Genomic DNA, 11,477 nt, shown 5'->3' on the forward strand with positions numbered 1-11,477 from the left:
TTTATGTCGAAAACCCAAAGAGTTTTACTGAGAGAAAAAGTTTTGGTATCTTTGTTTTTAAAAAATGAGTGAAACCATCATTTGATCAAAACAATCTGATCAGTTTGTGATGGCTCTAACTAGTCGTCTTGTTGTTAGTTGATGCAAACTTGCTGCGTCTGTTTCAATAAAGTTTATGAAGTTTGTCGTAAGGACAGGTCTGTCCACAGGTAACACACAGGTGTTAGAAACACAGGAGTCTACAGAGTTCACAGTCGAGGACCTGGCAGTCTGTGGAGTCCAAGCTCTCAAGGACAGGAGGAAAATCAGATTCCCTAGAGAGACGTCAGCTCAGCTTTAGCTCACTTGTACTCATCTGTGACAACCTGTAAACACACCTGTACCTGACTGTGCACATCTGGTCACAGCTGTACTCACCTGTAAACACACCTATACACACAACGGTACACACATCTGTACCTGACTGTAGATGATTGTACACACCTGTACACACAACCGTACACACATCTGTACCTGACTGTAATCACCTGTAAACACAGCTGTACACGAACGTGTACCCACCCGTACACACGGGTAAACACACCTGTACCTGTCTGTACACACATGTATCTGTCTTCACCTGTACAGTGACACAATCATCTTAACTCAAAGCTCCAATGACAGTTGAAGAAGAAAATAAGCTCAGACTGAGAGATAAAAGATCCACCTGTGATCTAACCTGTAGACTAAGAACTAAGCCTACCTGTAATACCACAGCCCACTCTACCACTGTTCATGTATCTGTACAGATGTTGATGTAAATATGTTGATGTGTGAACATCTGCAAGTCTAAAAGCTTTACAGAAACTGCCCAATAAAAATATTAAACAAATAGCAGATTCACAGTTTGACACCAAACTTTATCTCCTGAGAGGAATTAGATGAAGACTCTTTGGAGACATCACAATGCCTTCCGCAGGAGGATGACCATGGTCGCTGAGTGAAAGCTCCTCTCAGGAGTCAACAGTCAGGCTGTTAGCTGCTGAGATCAGTCGGTCCTCACGTCTCAGACATTAATTTAATAAACTGAGCTCACGTTGGAAATCTAAACTCTCACTGTCTGGCTCAAAACCTCAACCATCACCGCTGGCAAACGTGAAATGCATTCTGGGATACTGGTCTGATCTAAAGTGCCCTGACACAGAGTGAGACCTCTTCAGCTTGTCCACCCTCCACGATGCACCACAGTCTGCTGCTCCACACCAGTCCAGTTGCTGGTGGGAAGGAGTCTACAATAGTGACAGGTTCAATCCTTTTAAATTTCTTATCGAATCTGTGTAAGTGATTCAACTCAGCGCAGAAACAAAACACATTTCCACCTTAACCAGCTGTGACATTAGAGTCAAGTCAGTTTTATTTATACAGCATCAAATCATAACAGACGTTATCTCAGGGCCCATTTCCCATGGAGCAGATCTAGACCGGACTCTTTATAGTTATATTTACAGACACTTGGTGACAGTGGCAAAAGCTGCTTATGTGTTAATGTACCAATAATATGACATGTATAATAATACAACACTTTGAAATTGGCCTTTGGGCCCAACGTCTTTTACTTTTCATACTTTCACTACAGTTTGTTGATAATACTTGTGTACTTTTTACTCAAGTCAAACTTTAAATTCAGGACTTGTAACAGTATTTTTACAGAGTGGCCTTAATATTTTTACTGAGTAAAGGGTCTGAGTAATGCTGCAAGTAATGATTCTTTTAATTATCAATTTACCTGCCGACTAGTTTCTCAATCAATAGTAAATTTAAAAAAATGCTCATCACAACTTCTCAAAATCCAAGGACATCTTCAGATGCCTTGGATTTTCTGACCAATAAATATATTCACTTTATTGTGATATAAAACAAGGGCAGAAAATCCGCACATTTGAGATCGTTTTACATTTTTAAAATCATTTTTGCCTGAAAACGATTACTGAATATCAAAATAGTTGCCAAATATTTTGTGGTTGATCAATTAACTGTTTCAGCTATACCTATCAGGACTTCCTCCACCACTGCTGAGACGCTCCTTCACAAGGTAGTATTTCAATAAAATAACAACTGACCCAGATATCATCAATTTAAAAAAATAAATAATATAAAATATGATATTAAGCCTTGTTGATGCAGCTTAGCCTCAGTGAAATCCACTGTTTTTTTCCATCAGACCAGGCTGCTTTGTATTTGACTGGAGAGTATAAATAGTTTTAACTCGTAATAATAGACGACACTGTTATGAATAAGCTTGTTCTCTCGTCTGGAGGAAGACGTTTGGATTCAGACGGAAAGAAGGAAAAGTCTGTTAATCAGAGCTTCCTGTTCAGGCTTTACGTCCTGTGTTTTACTGGAAGCTGAGCTGCTTTCTGGACAACTTCCTGTCTTTACTGAGGAGAGTGTTGTTTTTTTCACCCTGTGTGTGTAAATGTTAAAAGCGTTTCAGTGTGCAATTGGTAAAGCACCACAGTGTGTAGATGTTAAAGCGACTCAGATTATAAATGTTAAAGCGACTCAGATTATAAATGTTAAAGCGACTCAGCGTCTCAGTGTGTAAACGTTAAAGCGTCTCAGTGTTTCATGGTGTAGATGTTAAAGCGTCTCAGTGTTTCAGTGTGTAACCGTTAAAGCGACTCAGTGTGTAAACGTTAAAGCGTCTCGGTGTTTCATGGTGTAGATTCTAAAGCGTCTCAGTGTTTCAGTGTGTAACCGTTTAAGCGTCTCAGTGTGTAGATGTTAAAGTGAGTCAGTGTTTCAGTTGTTTGAGACTTCACTAAACCAACCTGTAGCGGCTCAGGGAGGGTCGGATCTGTGTGACAGTGAAGTGAAGTGAAGTAGACAACCATTAGTCCTCTCTAACTTTCTCTGTGATCCATCAGTTTAAATGTGCATATGTCTGAGCACAGCAGAGCTGCTGGCAGGAAATAAAATACTGATATTCTCAGCGGCAACGATTTGGGAATGACTGCTGGTTAACACGTAGTGGTTTCTGATCCTGGTTCAGTGTATGGTAACAAAAAGAGAAAAATTTGTAAATGAGAACAACTGTATGTTGAATTGAGCTGCATTAAAACACAGCGAGGTGATCACAGAAGGCAGGAAACTGAACACTGGTTTAACTCTTGGCAGATGAACGGATTGTGGGAGCAAAGTTAACAAGCAAACTTTCTATCAGGTGAAGGGGGTGGGGAGTTAGAGGTCAACAGAAAGTCTTACCTCTCCAAAAGCTCCTCGTCCAATCACCTTCAGCATCTCAAAGTCATCCCTGTGCAGCCGCATGTCCTTCACTGTGGTGGTGAACGGTTTCACTGAGGAGAGAAAATTAGAAATACACTGTTGATAATATAGATAGTATAGGAATATTATAGAAATATTATAGAGATATTATAAAAATACAGTGATATATATAGATATTATAGATGTTATAGAAATATTTCAGTTTCAACATAGAGACAAAATTACCAACACTATCGAGATTGTAGATATTTTATAGAGATATTACTGAACTATTATAAAGAAGAAATACTGTCTGTACTACAGAAATATTCAACAGAAACTAAAAAATTATTCGAAAGATGCAGAGGAGTATTATACTGAAGGGTAGACCTGAGTTTAGACTGTTTGTATTTCTAAGGTCAGTTCTTCTGTCGGTGCTGTAGGAACCACAGACAGGGATATGAAGATATCATTTCCATGTCATTTATGTCTTTCTTCTCTATATATATTTCACATACAAGAATCAAATGACCTGAAGAGCATCAATACAAGTAGTACAATTAATAGAATCGTATTGAATCCATCTCTTACACCGGGCAATAATGAAAAGGCATGATAGAAATATTATTGAAATACAGACGGAGGACACTATACTAGTTTCTGAGCTGATGATGAGCAGTGGGCACTAGGACCCTGCAGACTGTCAGCTCTTCATTCATCTTTTATTTATCTGCTCTTGGCTCATTTTTATCTGGGTCACACACACCAACACACACACTAACACAGTCACTAACAGAAGGAATGAGAGCTGCACTTGAGCGCACACTGCACTCAAGATGGCGACAGCAGGACGAATGAGTGGTTTGGCAGGCTTCACTCAACTCCAAACTTTAGCCCTTGTAACCATTTTAATTTCTATCTACCAGCTGATCAAATATTTCCGTGGGATAAGCAAGAATTCAAAGTCCGATCCAAAAAAATACGACAAAAAAAAAACACAAAGGTGGCAAGGTTTGTACATACTTCCTCTATGGCCTATTGTTGTTGATATCCCTGGTGTATACTTGCAATGCTGCAGAGGGCCCCTGCACAGAATCTGGCTGCAAGGTCTGATGCTACATCAAAGATCCAGTGGGCGTACTTTCTGCAAAATCAAGGACCGACTTCTATGGACATGGCTATATTGCTATTTTTTCCTTCCTGCTCAAAGACGAGTCTTTGCTGCTGAATCTGGATGAGACACACCAACGAGAGGCAAGTTGGAGAACAGCTAAGATTGTGTTCTTTCTACTGTTTTTATCGGGCAATGTTCATCTAAACCCTGGCCCGATTCCACAATTGACCATAAGCAACCCGGATGCCCCATGTTCTTCTCCAGTGCAGAGAGCGTTGTTTCAAAATGCAGACTCCTCGCAGTTAAAGCCAGTCACGCCAACTGTCAATCTCCCATTCTCTCCACGACACGTGAATAACATAACGAATATGCCTGTAAGTGTCGTGGTGTCGGGGCTGTGGGTGATGCTCTGCATGGCCTCTTGCCGAAGAGGTGGGCCACGCCGCGCGGTGCCCATGGGGATCTGGAATGGCTTCAGCAACCAACCGCGATCTAGCGTGCAGAACGATACCGATGAGCATGGGTTGAGTCCAGGGACCTACACACGTTGCAATAGACAGCTAGAGGGCATTCCGCCCATTGGAACTCATTTGATGATCATACTGGTACAATTCTGAATGAAGACCAAACTTCTAAGATCTGCGAAGGTCTACAATGGAACACACATGAACCGCAAAATGATAAAACAAAGACATACTTGGTGGACACCTAAATATCCAAAATATACTACCTAAAACTGACCAAATACAAAACCTGCTTATTGACTCTAACCTGGATTTTCTGTCTTCCTAAGAGCTGGCTAAACTGTGGCATACCTTCAAACTTAATAAATACTCTGGGATAAACCCTGTTCTAGGAAAAACAGAGCAATAGGGAGAGGAGGAGGAGTTTTGTTATACATTAGAGAGAATTTTAGATGCACAGAAATACAACTGGACTGTAATCTTGCTTATGACTGAATATTGTTTTTTCACCCTGAATGAAATTCAATGTTGTTTTGTACAACCCACCTTCACACGATGTATGCTTTTATTGACCCTTTCATACCGCCCGTTCATGGCGGAAATGTTGCGCCTTTATTTCACCTCGCGGTTCTGTATAGAAATGTAAGAACACGGAATTGGGGGGGGGGCATGTTATGCCGGCACCAGAGGTAGTCACAGAGCAAGATTAACGGCTGTGTCAAAGGGACAGCCAGCACAGTGGGACACTTATGACGTTGTTGTGTTACACGTCACGCCTCTGATTCTGGAACATAGGCATGCTGTCTAAAATCCTCACTAGGGGGCGACGCTATGCCGGCATTGCTTGGTTCAGTGTAAACAAGCATAATGAGGGGTCTTCTTAAAGGCAATATAGCAGGATCTCTGTTTAAAAGACGCTTGTGAATAATTGAAAAACTTTGCAATATGTAATAATTTTTCAGAAGGTATTGTGCTTGGGGATAACGATATCAACTGGCTGGACAAGGACTAAATGGAAACTGAGAACAAACATGACAAAATTCAACTGATTCAACAACTGATTGATAGACCAACAAGAATAACAACGAAAAGTAAATCTCTAATTGACCTCGTTTTCACAAACAGGACAGAAAGAATAACTTAAACATACAATCTGACCACAGGCCTATCAGATGATAAAACCACACTGGTTGTCAGAAATGCTTACCAACAAACAACTGGTTCATCGTATCAAGAATGACATGAATCTGTAAATACAGGGATTCCTAAATGGCAGAGTTTGAAAGGGAACTCGACCAACTGCCCCATATGCTGAAGTGTCCTTGAGCCAGAACACGACAGAAATAAACTTTAAGCTCCTCTGTGTTTTTGTCCTCAACAGTTTAACAGTATGGCAGGACTGAGTGAGTGTATTTACTATAAATCTGTCTGTCTGTGTCTGTCTGTCTGTCTGTGCCTGTCTGTCTGTCTGACCTTGTCACTCTGTATATGCCTGATTGTGTCTGACCTTATGTTTGACCGTGTCTGTCTGTCTCTGTCCGTGTGTGTCTGCATCTGTCTGTCTTTTTCTGTCTTTGTCTGTTTGACCGAGTCTGTCCGCCTGTCTCTATCTGTGTCTGTGTGTCTATGTCTGTGGCTGTGACATTGGTCCAGACTGCTCCTGATGGTCCGTAGAGCTGCATAAAAAGGCTGAGAGACAGACACTTAAAGACAGACAGTTACAGATACAGACAGCCAGTTATAGTTACATACAGACAGATTCAGACACAGTTAATACAGACAGACAGCAGGAAAAGTTTCTACTTTGAATAAATATATCACATTTTCAGCAGTGGAAACTGACATATGTGAGTAGGTCTTTGTAGGTCTGGAGACATGTCTACAACATGTCCGCCTTTAAGCACAAGAAGTGTCTCTGACACAGTTCAGCTCAGAGGGGTCCAAGTGGTCTAATGGTTTAAGATGCGGGCCATCATTCTGTCCCAAATTTGAGTCCAGCTGGTGACATTTGTATTTTTTTGATTATCAATTGATCTGCTGATTATTCCTCAATCAACTGATGAATCATTTGGTCTATCAAAAGTCAAAAAAATAGAACACGTTGAAATTTCTTGCAGCCTGATTGTTTTTTATAGTCTATTCTGCCTAGAATACAATGACATCCAGTTTTAGTGAGACTGAAAAAAAAAAACTGAACACTGACATATTCCGGCATTTTTGCTTGAAAAGTGACAAATGATTAAATGATTATCAAAACAGTTACTCGTTAATTTTCGGTTGGTGGACTAATGAACTGAATGTCTCCTGTCATCTCTGTCCTTCTCCTGTCCAATAAACACAAGGAGACAAAAAAAAAACCCTTTCAACTCCCCAGTCTCTAAGTTCATCATTCAGATGTAGCAGCAGAGCAGGAAGCTATCACTACAAACCTGATTAAAAACCACCATAAAAACCACATCTGAGAAGCAGTTTCCCTTTTAGATTTAACACCAGTTTCAGTTCCTCCTGAGAGGCTGAACTGAAGAACTGAAGCTGACTGATAAAACCCTGAGAGACAAGACTTCCTCCAATCCCAGGACACCTTGGAACCCTCCTCAAATTCAGATTCTGTCTTTTGGAGACTTCCTCACATACCCCCACTTACAAATGGCATTAAATTAAGATCTGCAGCAAGAAAAAGTCCTGTTGATTAATGTGTAAACGCAGAAGAACAAACTGACATTAGACTGAGCTCAGATCAGTCAGTCCACATCTGGAGGTGATCAGGATCACTCTGATCACATCTCAGCAGGTGTCAATGACCCCTTTACAGTGTGAACACACAGGGCTGGGGAATTAAGGGCTGAAAAATAATTATTTTCATTATCGATTAATCTGTTGATTAGTTTCTCAGTTAATCAATTAGTCATTTGGTCTATAAAATGTCAGACACCGACAGTACGACTAACTAATTTTAGTCATATTAATACGTTTATAAATTCCCTTCTTCACGCCAGTCAGGGTTCAGCTCTGTTCCACAAGCAGGTTGAAATGATCTAATTACATGTGTCCAGTCTGACTTAGATGTTGTAGAAATACAGCTGGAGTTGCAGATGAGAATGAGCTGTTACACAAAGAGACGTCGTGTCGGTCTTGTGGACACACTTCAGCCTCAGTCGACGCAACACAGGACATTACAAAAAAAATGGAGAGCCAAGCAAAGCTCCTGAGTTTAGTTTAGCAGCAGCTGAGTGTAGTGACAGGGTTAGCGCTGAAGTTAGCTATAGCTTCACCTGAAGCTGTGAATCGGTGTGTTGCGGACCATGATGTGGATGATGTATTAGGTTGTTTCAGATGCAGCAGTCTGTTCATATACACCCTTAATATAGTTTCACTCCAAACCCTCTAACATCCCACTGATGGAATTAAATAACAGAAGCCATAAAATTTTTATTTAAGGAAGGTTCTTATAGCCGACCAGCTGAAACGTCCTAAAGTCACAACTGTGAAATGTCATTTACAGGAGGAACGACGAGTCCTTTGTTTAAACATGTATCTACTGTCCAACATGTTAAAGTAGGAAATCGCCATTTCTGATAACCTGAGGAGGACGAGTGCTCTGCCTCAGCCTACCGCTGGTGTTACACCTGATTCTGTGACCCGTCAGACTCTTTGACCTGTAGCAACAACCAGTTCACCTTCAGGTGCAAAACATCAGATATTTATGTAGTTGATATTCACTGAACGATGAAGTAGAATTAATATCAAAATTAATGTTATTTTCAGTGTCGTTTTTACTTGTGCAGCTGCAGCCCCTCGATCCTCAGAGATAAAATATGGCCCAAGTGTTTTCACTGCCACACCAGTGCGAGTGCAGCCCTGCCCGCCCGCCTACAACAGTCCTGCATCTTGTCCACACCTGGTATTATTTCACTCTAATAACCATCCACATCTACTGCCTGACCCCTCCTGTATGAGATCAGTCTGTTAATGAGGGAGGAGTGTTTCATGTTTCCTTCATTTGTTCTCACTTGTCAATCAGTGAGCTGTCCAACCTGTCTGACTTACACCTGTCACCTGTACATACGGGGTTTACATCCAACAACTGTACAGGTGGATCAGACACAGCAGCGGGTTTTTACTTTCTACAGATTCAGACTGAAAAAGGTTTGATGGTTTCAAACCAGTATGAATCTTTGTGTAAACTGGTCTGACACAGTCTCCTGCTGACAGTTTGCAGTAAGCACTCAGTGCTCTGGTCTCTAGCGACAGACATAAAAACCATTAAAGAGCTGCTGAGTCCAGACTCAAGGTTTCACCTGGTGATGTTAGAAGCTCAAAGGGTTGTTGACTTGTGTGAACAGCAGGACTTCAGAGCAAGCTGACAGAGTTAAGATCTTCGTCACGCCGCCTGCTGAACACACTGAACCAACCTGTGCAGGTAAACACATCCATCAGAGCGCTGTAAAGGGCACAACAAGACCTTTTCTGCTTGGAATAGTTCGGTGTGGAAATGAAGCTCAGTGTGCTTCTTTAGAGAGGGTTAAACTGTGATTTACCTTCTGCTGGAGGCAGACGTTACACTGAGACTCGCACTGAACCGGACATAAAGCTTCCTATACGTGTCGTGAATCTGCAGCTCATGTGTTGTGAACGTCGTTAGTCCCTTCTGTATCGGAGCTGCTGGATACCAACACGTGACAAACAACATATGAACTAGAAATATAAAGAAAACGGCTGATACGAAGCAGAAAATTTACCATCAGGAAATTTTCAGCCGGAAGAGCTTAAGATATCAGAGGAGATGGAGAGGAGGACGAGGACAACACAAACTCACGGTCAGTTGCAAAAATCAGTTGTGGAGGTAATCTGAGTTAAAAATGAATAAGAACAAAAAAGCTTTGGTTCCTCCTTAAGCAAGCAGCAGCCACTCGTGAATCTGAGGTTGTCTCTAATGGTCTTCACTTACGATTCTCTTACACTTAACAAGCTTCTTATGAAGGATTTTACCTTCAACTGAGCCTAAAGCTGCGAGCAGGAAACAAGGTCTGGAAAGGCATTTTCATTTGGTGTTTAATGATCAAATTCTTTTATTGATTTCTTAATAAAAGAGATGCTGATCCACCTGCACTCACATCAAAACACACTGACTTTTTTCAAACACACCTTCAACCTGCAGGTGAATACACCTCAGGTGAAACCAGTCTCTGAGCTGCTGGCAGGCGTCTCCTCTGATTGCTTCATTCAGACAGTCAACTGTTTAAAATAAAACTTCTGAGAAGAGTCTGAAAAATAAAGTAAAACTTTGTGTATCATGTGAAATTTTCTTTCCTGTTGATCAGCTTGTGTCCTCTCACATTCACCCTGAGACCCTCTGGAGGGTTCCGACTCCAAGGCTGGAAACACTGGTTTAAACTAGCATCTGTCGTGACCAGGACGATACGATCTAGAATCAGTTTTACAGCTGCAATCATTAGTTGATGAGTTGCTGGGTGATCAATCTTAATGATCATTTATCAGCTGACTCGTGTTATTGATCTGCAAACCTTTGCTGTCCAAAGTATTGATTCCAACAAAATGAGATATTAAACTTTTTTTGTTCAGACATCTGCCATATTATAGCATCTAGCAGAAAGTCTCCTTATTAACCCCTGCCACTTACTTTGATCACATTGTCCAGCCCCAGTCTGACCAGTCACATTTTCTGGACTCTTGAACTTGACTGCAGGCTGACTGCTTGATTGAATACTTGGTTAGATGTTATTTATCGCCATAAATATTCTCTGATTAATCTGATCAGTGCTAAACTATTTATTCATTGAAAACTGTGATTAGAGGAAGTGTAAGTGGGTATGAATTCACATTATCAATAATCAGTTTATAGTCGGCAGTTATCAGTAATCAATACATCCCATCACTTAGTGATCAGTCAGAGTCAGAAATCAGAGTCTAACAGTTGCTGCAACCAGGCCAGACCAGGCCAGGACAAACTGTGTTTAATAGGAACAATCTGATTCAGGACAAAGTGGGCAAAACTGGGCCAAACTGGCCAGTGTTTGCTGCTGCAGCCGGTCAAGTTCTACAGAACAGAGACAGAAATGAGAGGATATTCTAATCAACGTATTGATCTTTTTCCTGTGAACATAAACCCTCAGACTCACCTGTTCACATTACTACAGGCGACTAACAGAGTCCTGGAAACACCTTACAATACACTGGAAAACTTTTAAAATCGCATGTAGCCCCTATAGAAAACTTTGATCCATTACAAAGACCGGTACAGGTCCACAATGAACCCACAATCCCTTAAACACCTGAAACTTTCTCAAAAACCCTCGTCAAAGACCTAACAAACTTCCCAAAACAAGCAGAGACACAGGAGACCCCTCAAGGACTCTGAAGCCCCCTTTGAGACAACAAGGACCCTGTATCCCATTCAAGTACTCATGCGTACCCTGGAAACCTTGTATGTTCAACTTTAACCTAGTTCTTAAAAACTGAACGTCCCCAAATCCTCCCGGGGGAACCGTTTAGAACCTCCCATGGACCCCTGGGGCAATGTAAGAACCTCTTAGAATTCTTTAGAACCCTAACAAGGACCACCTGGAACCCCTTACAAGCCCTTTCAGGGACCCTTGGATCTTCCTGAGACTTCTTGCAAGGTGTCATAAACCTCC

General features: G+C 41.3%; 1 protein-coding gene across 2 annotated transcripts in view; it reads right to left on the reverse strand.

The window, feature by feature from the left end:
• Window positions 1–11,477, reverse strand: part of cdc42bpb (CDC42 binding protein kinase beta (DMPK-like)) — a 48,724-nt gene that overhangs the window by 35,973 nt on the left and 1,274 nt on the right. For both annotated transcript variants that reach the window (XM_040124512.1, XM_040124513.1), the window contains exon 2: window positions 3,244–3,335. In XM_040124512.1, coding sequence (XP_039980446.1) covers window positions 3,244–3,335 — 92 coding nt within the window. The remainder of the gene's footprint in view (window positions 1–3,243; window positions 3,336–11,477) is intronic.

The sequence above is a fragment of the Xiphias gladius genome, chromosome 4, assembly GCF_016859285.1.
Source record: "Xiphias gladius isolate SHS-SW01 ecotype Sanya breed wild chromosome 4, ASM1685928v1, whole genome shotgun sequence".
Classification (NCBI taxonomy): domain Eukaryota; kingdom Metazoa; phylum Chordata; class Actinopteri; order Istiophoriformes; family Xiphiidae; genus Xiphias; species Xiphias gladius.